The 16,100-nt window shown below is 40.6% G+C and overlaps 1 protein-coding gene across 7 annotated transcripts in view; it reads right to left on the bottom strand.

The window, feature by feature from the left end:
* The window catches only part of LOC309610921 (G protein-coupled receptor kinase 3), a 124,310-nt gene that overhangs the window by 32,239 nt on the left and 75,971 nt on the right, over nt 1-16,100 (bottom strand). For all 7 annotated transcript variants that reach the window (XR_014234232.1, XM_082354475.1, XM_082354477.1 and 4 more), the window contains 5 exons: nt 14,192-14,243; nt 12,274-12,365; nt 10,023-10,122; nt 3,177-3,255; nt 1,326-1,456 (listed from right to left, as the gene is read on the bottom strand). Coding sequence is in view for 6 of the 7 variants with exons in the window: in XM_082354475.1 (XP_082210601.1) it covers nt 1,326-1,456; nt 3,177-3,255; nt 10,023-10,122; nt 12,274-12,365; nt 14,192-14,243 (454 nt within the window). In the remaining variant the exon portion in view is untranslated. The remainder of the gene's footprint in view (nt 1-1,325; nt 1,457-3,176; nt 3,256-10,022; nt 10,123-12,273; nt 12,366-14,191; nt 14,244-16,100) is intronic.

The following is a 16,100-nucleotide window of genomic DNA, read 5'->3' as shown; positions in this document are numbered from 1 at the left end:
GTTGCCACGGCTATCATTTTTCTTCTCACCATTATTTACACCTTTATATAAATGCGTGATCATTTCTATAGTTTGTCAAGGTCCCGTTTATCTCCTCCCCCATCTTCATGTGGCTGGCTAGATGAATATCACCGCGGATGTACCAAGCAAACTCCCAACTCCCTCCTTAATGCAGAACCTGGGACCAAGCATCATGGTCTGGAATGGAAAAACTCAGAACGCACTTATTTCCTTTTTTTCAAGTCTAGTAAGATTTTAAACAGAACCACAGTGAAGAAGTCCAAGCATGGAAGACTGGGGCTATGTAGTTCAGAGATCTGAAAATCCGTTAGTGATTTTTTTTTTTTAACAATAATAGGTTGAACAATTTGAAATTGCTGATGTTTAATCATTTTCTTACAAAAACAGCCATTTCGTATAGTTCAACTCTAGTATTTCTTTTTTTTTTAAACTTTGGGTTTATTTATTTATTTATTTATGGCTGTGTTGGATCTTCGTTTCTGTGCGAGGGCTTCCTCTAGTTGCGGCAAGTGGGGGCCACTCTTCATTGTGGTGCCTCTCATTCTCACGGCCTCTCTTGTTGCTGAGCACAGGCTCCAGATGCGCAGGCTCAGTAATTGTGGCTCACGGGCCTAGTTGCTCCGCGGCATGTGGGATCTTCCCAGACCAGGGCTCGAACCCATGTCCCCTGAATTGGCAGGCAGATTCTCAACCACTGCACCACCAGGGAAGCCCTGAAAATCCGTTAGTGATTTTTTAAGGCAAATTCCAAACAATCTGAGCCTCAGAGAGTGCCCTTCGGGGGAAATTCTCCAGGCTGTCAGCCACTCTGCCCTGATCGGATCAGGCTTGCCTCAAATGAGTTATGACTCAGCCCTTCTACGTGTTAGTTCACAAGTAGATACTTCCCGTAAGACATATATGTTCTCTGCTAGTTCACCTTTGTACACCTCCTGGTCTCACACCAAGCCAGGGCCAAATCAGTTGCTTAGTGAACATTAATGGAATTACAATCAATTGTAAAATGGGTGATGACAAAACACCCCTACCCTGCTTTTCACTAATTAACCAATTAAAGTTTTTGAGTTGGCATATGTGCTGCACCAGACACGGAGGTAATAGGGACAAGTAGGATGGAGTCCTTAGAACAGAGTTCAGAGTCTGGAGGAGACCAACATCACAAAGGTGATGCCTTTATCGGGGCTGAGACGAGGAAAATGACAGGATACCATGAAAGAGGTGGCAACACCTGGAAGACCACAACTGCAATACAACACCTATTGCACAGGTCCGATAAACGGAAGGAGTCTGTCCAATGGCCTTACCTTCAAATCTCTGTAAACGACAAACCGATTGTGCATGTGTTCCAGCCCCAGGATGACTTCTGTGGCGTAAAACCGCATCTCCTTCTCAGAAAACACCCCGTGCTGTGAAAGGTGATAGTGCAAATCACCCCCTGGAATCAGAGACGCGGAATTTAAATTCAATGCATCAGTTTAAAGGGAACAAAAATCACTGTCATCCTGCATAGTTATGATACAGTCGAAAAAGGTAAACTATGCTTCTGCTTTGTCGCTCTCTCTCTCTCTATATATATGTATGTATCATTGATTTCTGTAATTTGACCAAATGCTTTAAAAATTCTAGAGAAAACTAAAACATTGAGAAAACTTAGATGTGACAATAGCCAGGACGATATGAAACAAAGCCACCATTCTCTGACAGGTATCACAGTTCCCAGATGTACCATCAAGGGGGAGGGAGGGTTAGCTAATCTGCTTTGATTACTTGAGTTCTGTCTAATAACTGAATCAACCCATGTAATGATCCAGTAGGTGGCTTAGCAACTCATTCTGTGGACAATAAATAGTAAGGAAACAAAACAAACACATTGATCATATTGATAGATATATGAGAAAGCAAATACAGTAAAATTTTAACTGGTAAAACCCAGGTGGTGTGTATTCGGGTGTCCCCAGTAAAATTCTTTCAATTTTGCCATATGTTTGAAGTTTTCACAATAAAATGTTGGAAAAGGTAAATCGTCACATGGCCTCAAGTTACAGAGACACAGAAGGCCACAAACAGGGTAAGGGAATGTTCTTATAAACTATAAAAGAAGAGCCTCAATTGATCTACGAAAGTTCATGTGTGTCCAACTTTATTGCCCTTGATTTTATAAGTATCTTCCTGTTCACACACACATATTCCTGTATAACCACTACCAGATCAAGGTGTAGAAGATTTCCAACATTGCTGAAGGCTTCCCATGCCCACCCCAGGCAGTATATCAGCTCACAGCCCCTAATTAAAGCCAATCAGACTCTATTGTAACCTCTCCCCCCATAGATTAGTTTTGCCAGTTCTAACTGTCACATAAATAGACTCACACAGGGTACATGCCGCTGTGTCTGGCTGTGTCTCCTCATTATAATGTGTGTGAAATTCCTTCATGCTGTTGGGTAGGTCCGATTTTACATCAAATACTCAAAATGTAATAAAACTTCAAGTGAATTTCAAAAAAGGTATTTGATTTGTTGAACTGTACGCCTCTTAATTTCAGCTCTCGTTACTAAAAATGCTTTGAGTATATATCATGTCACTTTCTAGTATTAAAAAACTACTTTTCTAGCTAAAACTCCTTCATCATTCTCTGGGTCATCAGTCACAGTTTAAAAGATCAATGTACAGTGGAACTGGGCTAAAGGCATAGAAGACTGGGCTAAAATCTGTCCTGGTCCAAAGTTACTCCTTCAAAGTTGGTTTTTAAATACATTTCTATCTTCAGCCTATGTATCTTTAGGAGGCATTTCATTCCTAAAAGTTGAGGGCCAGGAACAAGCAAACTAAACATCCAGGCCAGTTGCATTCCAGAAAATCAAGTTTTACTGTATTTTAACTATTTTATGAAAATCTTTTCTAGAAAATGCAACTTCCTGGGGAGAGACTGGGAGAGCCACAGGGAAACGGCAGTCAACATTTTTAAATGAAGTTTAACTGAAAATTGAAGAATAAAAGGTTTCCTTAAACTTCAGGAGGAATTTAGTTACCTGAAAGACCCAAATGGCCAGTCTGTCTGAAGCAATGCAAGCTAAGATAAAACATCATGAAAACACAAACAAACAACATCATGGCAAAGTCTTGCAGTGTATTCAGACTTCCCAAGTCTTGCTTACCGTTCATCAGATCCAAGATGAAGCAGAGTTTATCTGGCGTATGGAAGGCGTAGGTCATACAGACAATGAAAGGACAATCCTAGAGTGAAAAATATATATATAAGAAAAGCAAAAGCTGCCCTGGAAAGCGCATCTACTGCCAAACAGCATCTACACATTTTTTTTTATCCATGCCACTGCCCCGTGCATGAAACACAGACACCTACCTGGCAACTTTAACAGACCCAGGAAAGTGGGTCTGGTTCTGTGGAAAAATGCACAGAGACACAACACTGCTAATTAGAGATGAACTCAAAGGTGCTCTGTTACTCTGATTCAATCATGACTCCTCTATCTACATCTTCAAAAGACTCAGATTCTACAGAAAAATATTACTGCCTTGCTAGTCTTTCTGTTGGTCTACATTTCGGTTCTGGCTAGTCAAGTATCCATTTCAATCTCTGATTCTGAGGTTGGAAGAACCATACCATGGGGGGAAATGTTATCTGTATTACTGTTTTGAAACACTGAGAATAAAAATGGAATTAAATTAGCTTTTGAAAGTGGAAAAATGTACCAGAGCCGAGGACAGAAAAACTCAATTGTAAAGATGTCAATTTCCCCCCAGATTAATCTCTAGATTCCATGCACTCTTAATTAAAATGAAAATTGACAAACTGATCCCAAAATCTATATGGAAATGGAAATGGCCAAGAAAAGTTCAGATACACTTGAAGAAAAATAAAGCTGGAAAACTCATAGTGCTAGATATCAAGACTTATGGTAAAGCAACAGTAATTCGGTATGGAACTAGCCCAAGGACAGACAAATCGACCAGTAGAACAGAACAGGATCCTGAAGTAGACCCACATGTAAATGCTCATTTGATTTGTAATAAAGTGACCCAGCAGGGTGGGGGTAAAGCATGGCCTTTTCAATCAGTGGTGCCGGAGCAACAGGCTATCTGTACAATCAGCTGTGGACGTTCACCCCTACCTCACACCACACACTAACGTCAACCCCAGGTGGATACAGATCTCAAGGTAAAACAATAAAGCTTCTAGAAGAAAACCAAAGAGAACAACTTCAGGATCTTAGGGTGAAGTAAAGATTTCTTAAACAGGCCACAAAAAGCACTAACAATAAAAATATTGATAAGCTGGACTAAAATAAAAGTAAGAACTTCTGTTCTTCATAAGACACCATTAAGAGAGTAAAAAGGTGAGTCACAGAATGGCAGAAGATATTTGCAATCCATATATATCTTGAATATATAAAGAACTCTCAACAATCAATAAAGAAAAAGCAAACAACCCAGTAGAAAAATGGCAAAAGAGCAACAACAACAACAACAATAATAATAATGTAAGCACGTCACACAAGGGAGTATCAAACGGCCCGCAAGCCTATAAACAGATGCTAGGCCTCAGTTTTCCCTAAGAAATGCAAATTGAAAATCACAATGTATCATCACTAAAACCGATGAGAATGGCTAACATTAAAAAGACTGACAATGCCAAGTGTTGCAAAGGTATGGAGTTAATGGAACTTCCACTATGGCGCTGGGAGGGCGGAATGGTACTACCACTTTCACAAGATGTTCAGTGCTAAAGCTGATCACCACCTGCAAAGCCTATGAGCCAGCAATTCTACCCCGGGGTATTTACCTAACAGCAATCTGTACTCATGTGCACGAGAATCTATACTCATGTGCACCAAGGACATGAGAATGGTCCTCATGGCACTATTCAAAATAGCCCAAACCAGGAAATAACCCCAATGTCTACCAACAGGAGGATGGATACACGAATTGTGGCACATTTATATGATGGACTACTATAGAACAGGGGCCACCAAACTTTTTCGGCAAAGGGCTAGACAGTAAATATTTTAAGCTTTGCAGGCCTCATCCAGTCTCTATCACATATTCTTCTTTGTTTCTTTTCTTTACAATGCTTTAAAAAGGAAAAAACCATTCTTAGTTCACGGGCTGTGAACACAAGCCAGATTTGGTCCCTGGGCCACACACATAGCCTGGTGACCCCTGCTATTTAGCTACAGAAGGCGCTGTTGCTAAGAGCAACGACTCAGATGCATCTCGCAAGCAACACTGAGTGAGAGAAGCCAGACACAAAAAGAGTACATTAAAGTTTCAACACGGGCAAAGCTAAATTATGGTTTTAGACATCTGGGTAGTAGTTAGCTTGGGCGTGGGGTCAGTGGCTGGAAGGGACACAGGGAGACTTCTGGAACACCGGTAACTTTTTATCTCTTGACGTGGGTGCTGGATACACACATGTGTTCCCTGGTGAAAATCCATCAGTGCCCCACTAGATCTAGAACTAGGTCCACTGAGATAAACATACAGTGTACACCTGCCACTCAACTGATTCAAATAAAAAATGGCATGAAATATCTATATCCACTTTCTTAACAGAAGCAAAGAATTATTAAATTCCACAGAAAATATTCAAATTTCAACAGAATAATCTGAAACAGAAGTCACATTGTTCACACCTGTCGATTAAGGGCATACAGATAAATTTGTGTTAACACATTCCTATGTGCTCAAGATTCATGAACTTGAACTCAATTTCCACAAAGCTTCTGGAGGAGAAGTTACTCCAGAATGAATTATAAAATTCATTTTGTGGGGCTTCCCTGGTGGCGCGGTGGTTGAGAATCTGCCTGCCAATGCAGGGGACACGGGTTCGAGCCCTGGTTTGGGAAGATCCCACATGCCGCGGAGCAACTAGGCCCATGAGCCACAACTACTGAGCCCGCGCGTCTGGAGCCTGTGCTCCGCAACAAGAGAGGCCGCGACAGTGAGAGGCCTGCGCACCGTGATGAAGAGTGGCCCCCACTCGCCGCAACTAGAGAAAGCCCTCGCACAGAAACGAAGACCCAACACAGCCACAGATAAATAAATAAATAAATAAAAATTAAAAAAAAAAAAAATTCATTTTGTGGTTACCTAGTTTTCCTTAGAGGTCTGTTGAGAGGTGTTAGTGTTTACTAATGTTAAGATTTATTTTGCATTAAATAGGTAAAATAAGGGTGTTACCCTTTAATCTGTTAAAAGCCACGTGGTTCTCGGTGGGTGGGTACCCTCCTACTTGCAATCCCACCAGTGTTTCACCACACCTTTCCACAGTCTGCTGGCGATGGCTCATTCTGCTCCAAATATCATGCTTCTTCCTTAATGGGGTTCCCCACATACTCTTGGTTCCTGATCTGATGAACAATTCATCTCTAGAGCAGAGAAGTGGGTGGACCAGGAACTTAGTAAAGCCTGGGTCTTTCCCAGCTTGAGAGAGCAACTCCACTCACTTCACCCAGAGGACAAATAGAGCCTGGAAAGGGGGTATTTCTGAACATGATGGTGTATGATCATTCTAATGACGGCCCTGAGAAAATTGCAAAAGGTCAAAGTATAGTTAAGATACTACGTTATTAAGATGGGACATGAATTGGAGATTTAGAATCATAGGCCACCGGAGTAGAAAGGGCTCCTAAGAAAGAAAAAAAAAAATCACGTGGTCCGATTTCTTTATTTTAAAGACAAGGAAACTAAACTCCCCACCCCCTAAAAGGGAAATGTCTTGCCTGAGGTCACAAAGAAATTTGGTAGCCAGCCAAGATTCAAACCCCAGCTCTCTGACCCTGGACTCTTGGCAGAGCTGTCCTATGTTACCCTACTTACGAAGGCAAAGTTTCCATAGCAACATGAAATAAAAGCTCCGCTAAAGGGATTTGACTTGGTTACCTCTACAGAATTTGCTGACCACGATCCCTCATCTCTCAGGCCCTGAGCAGATGCCATCTTGAGTCTCAGGTGGGGTCCGAGACACAAAGAACTGAATACTGACCCAAGTGGACAAACAGGCAGCGGTTTAATGATGGTGTTGGTACGGTTTCAAAGATAACTATGGTTAAGATGTTCTGCCTTGATTACAAATTCAAGGTAAATAAGAACTAGGGGGTGTTTACAGGTGGATACTTAAAGCTCTTCAGCAAGGAACTGTCTTCTTTGATTTCCTACCTAGTGAGCAAAATAGCCTGCATTTTGCAGGAACTTAAAACTATGATAAAATAGACCGTAAAGTAATCCTTCAGAACATTTCTCTACACTGCAGTCAGAGGAACCTTTTCAGACTTGCAAGGCTTATCATGTTATCTTCCTACTTCAAACACTTTGTTTCTAACGGCTCTTAAGATTTTTAAAAACCTCAGTACTGGCCCAGAAAGCTCTTTCTGGTCTGGTCTGGCCTCTGTTTGCCTCTCTCCCCTACAACTTCATCTTGTGGTCCTACCCTATCACTTCTGACCCCACCTCTGCCGACCTTCTGTGAGTCCCCAGAACTTTCGTGCTCAGGACCCACATGTGCCCCGGCACCTCCTCTGACTTCAGAGGAGCGTTTGTGGACAATACCTCCGCCCTGCTAAATGCCTTCCGAGCACCGTGGACCTGTCTTTCCTACCTCTTGCCACGTGTTCCAATGATCAACGCATTTGTGAGACTGTCTGAATAAACACCAGCTGCTCTCACTCTATGCAGCTCTATAAGAACAAGGACCAAACTAGGGTTTCAGGACCCCCGTCTCGTAGTGGAGGGCCCGGCACAATCTAGGTCTCAAGTACGGATCAAGGAATGAATGAGCAATGCTTCTCACGAACAACAACTGACTTAATTAATGAAGGTGCTGACGGCTCCTCCCAGTCATGGACATACATGTCCTTGATTCCCTTTTTACTATCCAAAAGTTACAGAATAAAACTGCGAACAGTACTTCCTACTATCTCTTTGGGGGATGAGAAGTAGGAATCCTCAATTTGAGACTGAAAGAGAAAAACAACCTTCTAGTAAATAGAAAACTCTGATGGGTGACTCTGGCTCATTTTCATGCCATCTTAGGAAATCATATTGATACAGGCCGATCTAAAGCATCACCTAAGGAGGCAATTTTAAACTAAAGATTACTTAAATCCTATAAACCGTGGCCTTTCATTAGCAAAAACAATTCCAAATAACTTTATTACAATTCTTTCAATTCTTTACTACAATTCTTTAAATTATGTACTTATACATGTTTAAAATGCTAAACAGTTTTGATATTTGAATAAAAAATATAAACAAGTCTTTTAAATTAGCTCAAAGCAGTAGCCCAATATAACCCCAATTTTTTATTTATTCCCTTATGGGTAGACCAGTGAGGAACTCTACAACTACTTAACCACTCTCCCCCACCTGAATAAAACAAAAATGCTACATGAAAATTAAAATTGTACGTATATTTTTCCAACACCCAAAATTTTTTTCCATAGGCTTTCCTGTGAATAAATATCCAAGGCTTTGAGATAACTCATTAAAAATTAATATTTTAATAAAGCACTTAAAGTCTGCAGTAAACACACATCCATGTCTGAAATGAAGACACAGACATTTCAATAGATACTAGAAGCCAATGTTATTCACATTGATTCCAATACAGTGTGCAGGCTACTCAGATTCCATTCCAATCAGTTAAAATCTTGGTCATGCACACAGGGTAACTCTTATTTGAAATGCTTAATGTCCATACGTTGGCAGGTAGAGGCACACAGTTAGACATTACTATTTATAGCAATGGCATTTTCATCTGTTATAGTTGAGTTAAATTATGATATTCATTGGCTTCGATAGCAAATAGACTTTCCAGAACCACTTAAAACTAATGCTAGAATAATATAAACCCCAACACAATGAATACAGGTGACAAACAATAAAACATGGAGCCTACAAAGGGATGAGAAAAGAACACTGGGCCTGTCCAGGGAGTCTGGGGACTTTGGGCAAAGAAATGATGTCTCTGGGTCTCAGGTTTCTTGCTTACTAGCTGAAAGGAATTCTTTGAGTCACCATTAAGATCTGAGTTTTTCAAAACCTTTGTATGAAGATGACCTTATTTAGAACACAGCTATGATAGTTGGAAGCACCATCCCGCCTCCCCCAGGGCCCCATGTCTCACTTGCCAGGACACACGGGCACTGCCCAGGTTCCTGGGATGGTGGGTTTTTCTGGGTGTCTTTATATACATCTGTACAGGTAAATAAAAGCCGAGGTTTTGATCCTGGGTGATACTATTAAAGGAAAAGAAATCAGAACGGGACACTGCTTTGCAAGTCAAGATGACACAGTGTAAAAGCTTGCTTTTACACGTGCCGAGCTAAAAATGACAGCCTGACGTACAAATAAAACATCCAACAGGCAGAAACGTAGTGCTGGAAATGGAAAAGGCCAGTGTCCACAGCAGGTAAAAGTAGCAAGTGCTGAAAAGATAAGGTTCCCTCCAAATGAAACACGGACTGGGGAGCACCCCGAAGGGACAACTGGGGTCTGACTAAGCCAAGTCACTTCCTCTCTATCAGTTTGTGAGGGACAGGAGCTATGTTTCTCTTACTTTTTCTTCTCTGGGTTAGTCCTTCTCAGTCACACAGCCAATTCTTAACTATATTCAAGTGATTTTTTTTTTGTCATTGATATGATTATTTTCTGCCATCTCTGCAACTATATTCCACAAAGAAGGAAGTCATAAATACTCACTAAAGGGACAAGTTGTCAGTGTGCACAGCGATGGTGGCTAGTACGTTCCTAATTCCCAAATTAGACAGAGGTAATATCTGAATTATTATTTACACTAACTTAGTGCTGCTGCTCCCTGCTATAAATTCTAATCCCCCCAAGAACTGGCTAGCCGCATAATTCACCAGAAAAAAATAATGCCTGTATTTTAAATAAATTGTCCTGATACAAAAACCAAAAAAAAACAAAACAAAAAAACAAAACAAAACAAAAAACCCCAACAGTGTTCAAAATTGAATACTTACTCCTGTGCTCACCAGGGACAACATGATCCTTTCATTTAAGGCTAAGGTTTCTCCTTGTTTCATCTTGATCCTCTTCTTATCCAAGCATTTCATCGCATACCTAGAAACATAAATATTATTGAAAACTCTGCACTGAGAATACATCTAAACGGATTAAACGATACGCATCATACTGGGGGAAGTTTCTAAAAATGTGGGAAGTGTTTTAAAGAAGCAAATACTTCTAAGAAACTAAGGAAATCTGAATCAAGTGGAGACTTCAGTCAATAATAACATATTTGTTCGTTCATTGTGACGAGTGTCCCACACTAAGATGAGGGTACTGGGTATGGGGTACGTGGGAACTCCCTGTACTATTTCTGCACTTTTTCTGTAAACCTAAAATAACTGTAAAATAAAAAGGCTATTTTAAAAAAATCAAGCAATAATCAAGATATTTCTATTATTATATGAATTGATGTTTCAGTTAAATAAGAGCATGAAGTAGACGGATATAAAATTCAGGGAAATAAATTTTGTATTATTGCCACTGCCTAGTACCACTGTGTGTGTGTGTGTGTGTGTGTGTGTGTGTGTGTGTGTGTGTTTTGTGGAGGTGCTGTACATGTCATATTTAGCATTTAGGAATTGTGAATTCAGCACTGGTCAAGATTTAATAAGCGCGTAGAGTGCAAGACTCTAAAATGTTGATGACTGACCAAATGGGAAGGGAAAGCATGTGTCCAAAACCCCGTGTTCTAAAATGGCACTTTATTGATTTGTTTTAAATCTATACTTAAGTTATCATATTTCAAATAATAAAAAGAATCAGTAAGATTTTTATATTCAAGTTATATTAAAGTTAGTTGAGAAGAAACCTTTTACAGCTTAAGATTTTTGAAGATTTGGAACAAACTCACATTAAGGAAATACAGACATGTCACTCAGCACACTCTGTAATCACAGGTTAAAGAAAGCAGATGCTTTTTCAGCAGGACAAGGGAAAGCTGAAAGGAAATTTTTACAAGGGTTTTGGGGGCTTGAGAGTTCTGCATGCATGACTGTAAATTCCCACTGATATACTACATCACGATACCCAAGTATACCAGTTGCCTGGCTGTGGTAGGACACACAAAATCCACTTATTCCTAACTTACTTATAACTTATAATGTTATGAGTTACAGCAAGACAGAGACAGATGTTCAAATTTGATATTTTTATCCACTCTTCCAGGAGTTCTATATGACAAATCCATTTGTGAGACACTGATTGGCTTAATTATGGGATCAAGTATTGAGAACACATGAAGTGACGCGTTCTTGAAATATTTATTTTTTATGATAAAGAATTTTCAAAATGCCTCATACTACTTCTATCACCACCCTGCTGTGACGATGTTTAATAAGACCTTCGGATTGCAGACCACAGAGAAGGTGGCACCCACAGGTCTTGAGCCCCTCAGAGTAAGCAAGCTGAGGGCACCCCCCCGAAGGGCAGGTGGCAGGTCACTGTCACTGGCAGCCTGGAGGCTGCAAACGACGTGCTCGAGGATTCATGGGAGCTGAGCTTGGCCACTTCCTAGCTGTGTGACTCCTGAGAAGCGTCTACCCTTAACCTATAAAATAGAAGACTATTTACCACGCCCTGGCGGTTTCCAAGAGTCGGGTGAAATCGTAAATGTGTATGAAGAGACAAATTGATATTATTTACTTCTAACAACAACACGTGTCAGACTGGGCATCCTCAACACCTCGACAAGCAGTTATGATGAAGTAAAACTAAAGTTTAGTGAAAGGTAACGAACGACAAGTAAAGTGCATATTAGGATCAAAAAGCCCACCGTGCAGCACAGAACTGGAAGGTATGTTTTCTATCACCCCAAACTGCACATGCTAAATCACAGGGGGATCAGAAGAGAATGTCTCTCCCCTGCAAAGCAGAGAATTCTCTGCAGTCTGATCGGACTGGGAGGCCGTACATAACACCCCTTCTTGGCCACCTCTGGATTCCTGGCTCTTCACCCACGGCCTGAACCACTGCAGGCTCCCGATACACAGTTTCTGGTTCCCTTCCCATTTAGCCCTAAGAGGTAGAAGTTCCAGATCATCTCGTTTGCTATGCTTTACAAAATACAGCCTATTTCCTTCTGAGGTAAATTACTGCAGGAGTGAGATCACGGGCTTCCATAAATCTACACAGGGGTTTCCTTTTGATGCGAGCATAAAATTCTCTTAGAATCCCCAGCAAAATATACGAGCCTAGAAAGCTTACATTTTTCCAGTGTCTGCTTTCCTGCAACCATATACTTCACCGAATCCTCCTCGTCCGATAATCCTATGTACGCTGAAATCATTCATGGTCAACTGTGAATTCAAAATGGGACATGGAAACGTAAAACTGCATAAGAATTATGCTGTTGTTTTCATGTAAAACATATACAGTTATTAAAATAGCGATTCAGATACACCTGCTCTTTCCATGACTGGTCCCTCAAACTGAGAGGTGAGAAGCACAAGATGGCAGGACATTCTAGAACCACCTTCTATGCAAACTGCACAGAAGGCACACCACGGAGGCAAATGGGAAGATGACGCAGTTGTAGCCGAGTTAGATTGGTTTTCTGATCTCATAAATCTTATATTAGAAGATGTACGCTTTGAAGACAAGTGAGTGTGAAATTTCCACTCAAAACACAAAGCAACATCAGCTACTCTGAAGCCTAAAGTTTGGGAACAGTTCAGCAAGGCCAGGAACGTCATGGTAGAAAAATAGGTCCACATCAAGGGCATCTATGTTTTCCTAACTGTGGGCCATATGATCAGAAAGCCCAACAGATGCTGGCCGTGTGGATGTTTTATCAATAACGTCAGTGAGTAGAGAGGACTCATGCTGGGCATGTGAGCATGAAACCAGACCAAGTGTGAGTAACTCTATGAAGAGGCTTTGTACATAAGCACTCTGTCAATATCATCCCAGCAATGCCCTGCTTCCTAAGCAGTTTTCATGGCATTAGACGGTACGAAGGCAGATAGATAGTCCTATGTTCGTGGCAAGAGGCCATCAGATAACAGCAAATGCCTACTAGTTTATGTATCCTGGCAAATGAAGGGTCAGATGCTTGAAGGGTTTCCCCAGACAACCCTTCAAATGTCATGTCTGCAGCCAGGGAGGGGCATCTGGCCCACTAGCTTCATGTTTGGTGCTCAGAGGACATGAGGACGTGAAGACATGAGGATACCATGTCTGCTAAAGCAACACAAGCACAAGAAACCTCCACAGCAGATATGAGGGATTTTTTTTTGGCCGTGCTGCGGCATGCCACAGCGACAGAGCAGGGATCGGACCCGTGCCCCCTGCAGTGGAAGCGTGGAGTCCTAACCCCTGGACCGCCAGGGAAGTCCCAATAAGGGATTCGTTTTAAAAATGTGTCACTGCCTCTTGCTTCTCAATCCTGCCAGGAAATGGGGTGGAGAGAGGAGGTTAAAAAGAAGAAGAAGAAGAAAAAAACCCCACTTCTTCCAATAGCACTGCTCAAGTAAAAAACTGAAAAAAAAAAAAATCCAGTTATTTCTTTTTCTCAATTGCAAACCTATGTGAAGGGAGAGCATGAAGGAAAGTGGAAGAGAAACGTACACTCTAAAAGCGAAGTAAAGAACATGCCCTAGAATTACTGACAGTGAAGAGCTAAAAGAAGATACAATGCTAAGGGGTTAATGTCAGAAAGTAGCCTGTCTTTGAGGACTGCTTTTATCATTCTCAAAATAATAAAAAAGATGAAACCGTGGTCTAGTAAAAGATGTCATCATGTTTATTACATCATTGCACCTAAGAATAAGAAAAAAAGGAACTTTACCAAGATGGCATAAGGCACGGGCATAAGGGAATTACATTATGTAGAAGACTTGTATTTTTACAACTACTTCTGTTAAAAGGTCAATTACCGCTTAAAATAACCATTCTTAAATAAATAAACACATTGTTACATGAATATGAGAAAAGAGAATTAAAATTCAAAGTGTTTACAATTGGGTATAGGAGGATGGAGTTTTCACGCATAAAGCCATAAGCACGACATCTGTTTGGAAAGTGCGTCACCCTTGGGAGTATGCTGCCGAATAAAATATTTTCTCACGAAGTTGAGCCAGAGGAAGTTTTTATTTAAAAAAAGAAAGGCAAAGATGATACTCACATGGATATTTAATTCCACGTTTTTCCACTGACAAAATCTAGTGAACTTGTCACTGAAAAAGAATGTTAAGGAATTACTGAAAAGTTAAATATCAAGTTAACTGAGAAACTAGAATTGTACTGCTGGTGTTGCTTCTCAAATGGAGTAAGTTTTCATAAACATTTTTTCACAAAGGATTCACCTGGTATTTAAGGCTTTATTTTATGATTCAAATTGAAGACTCTGTGTTTCTCCTTTATTGTCATTATGCTGTGGTGATATCTTTATCTGAGTCAGCACTGTCCAAGAGACGGGTAACAGAAGCTGCGTATGTAATTTAATTTTAATAATATATTTTATTTAAACCAATACATCAAAAAATTATCATTTCAACATAAAATTAAATCAAATCAATATACAATTTTAATGAGATAGTCTACATTCTTGCTTTTGTATTAAGTCTTTGAAATCTGGTGGGTATTTGCCCATCTTAATTCAGACTAATCATATTTCAAGAGTTCCACAGCTACACGTGGTTAGTGGCTACCATACTGGACAGTGCAGCTCTCAATGACAAAAAAACTGCTGTTTACAAATAATTAGAGGGGTAGCAAATATAATACCTAAATAGTGCTTATCATGCTCCAGGCCCTGTTCATCTACTCCTTCAACAACTCCATGATCGGGTACCGAGATGATGCCCAGCTTACAGCCAAGAAGACCTGACCTTGCCCAAGGCCACACGGAGAGAGAATGGGTGGAGCCGGATTTGAACCCAAACCAATGTCTGCCTCACAAAGATGCGAACAGTGCAGGAGAGAAACCCTCAGAAGAGAATCGGAAGATGGAGTAAGTCATACTGCACTGATAAGCTCCCAGTTTACTCAACTGCTGGAGAAGTGATTTTTTCATCCATGAAGTAAGAAATATATCTACCCCATTAATAAAGGCATTATTGGGATTATTTTTTATTAATGAGCAACATATCTATAAAATGTCTGCTTTTAAATTTTTTTTCAGAAGAAATGCATTCTGGATTGAATACTCCTTAAAAGCAAAGAACATTTTTAGTGATTGTTGGACTTCATCTAGCCCCTGGCTGATTCCTTACATAGGAATGGTATTCAGGGTTCTATGAAGGAATGAATGAATTAAAAAAGGAAGAAAGGGAGGGAGAGAGAAAGGCAGGAAGAGAGGGAGTTCTATGAAGTGCAAGTTACAGGTATTATCAGCACTGTAATACGATGCCTTAAGGCATCCAAATATCCCAGGTCCCTGGGGGTTTCATCTAATATGCCTTCTAAGGATCTTTTAAAAATATTTCTGAGGCTAATAATCAAATTAAGAATTAAAAGCAGAAGCACTCTTGTAATTACATAGCATCTTTTTTCAATGACTCTGAAATGACTTTTAAAGAGTGTTTCACTGATCCTCCTAACATCTCTATGAGGTTGGTAAAATAAATTTTGAGTTTCTGAGAGTTATTTCAAAGAGTTTTTTTTAAAGCATGGTGAGTGCAAAAGGTGAAACCACACTGGGGTGAATAAATCCATGACTTTGAAATCACTTGGTGTGTGTGAGGCTAGCTCACACCCTGCCTTCTCACGGATTCTGGAGTTCAGAGATGGCAACGGAGGTGGGGGTGTGGGGGTGTGTGATCTGGCACATTTTATGAACTTGCAAACTAGCTGGGGAGGGTAAACAACCAGGGAGAGAGAAGTGCCCTGCTGGCCAAGAGAAGAGTCGAGGAGAATCAACTCCCAACCCATACCCTGCGCCAAAAGAACACACACTCCATCAAAAAATAAGAACAGACATTTTGCCCGTTAAGTACGATAACAAGTTCTTCTTTAGCAAGTACAGACGGCTCCTGGGTGTCCCGGCTGTCGTGTGCCCACGGGGTTCCTTGAGCTCCATTCCTAGGCAATAT

The sequence above is a fragment of the Balaenoptera borealis genome (genome assembly GCF_965194805.1).
Source record: "Balaenoptera borealis genome assembly, chromosome: 14".
Lineage (NCBI taxonomy): Eukaryota > Metazoa > Chordata > Mammalia > Artiodactyla > Balaenopteridae > Balaenoptera > Balaenoptera borealis.
The sequence above is the reverse complement of the archived record's forward strand: the minus strand, read 5'-3'. Positions and strand labels throughout refer to the sequence as shown.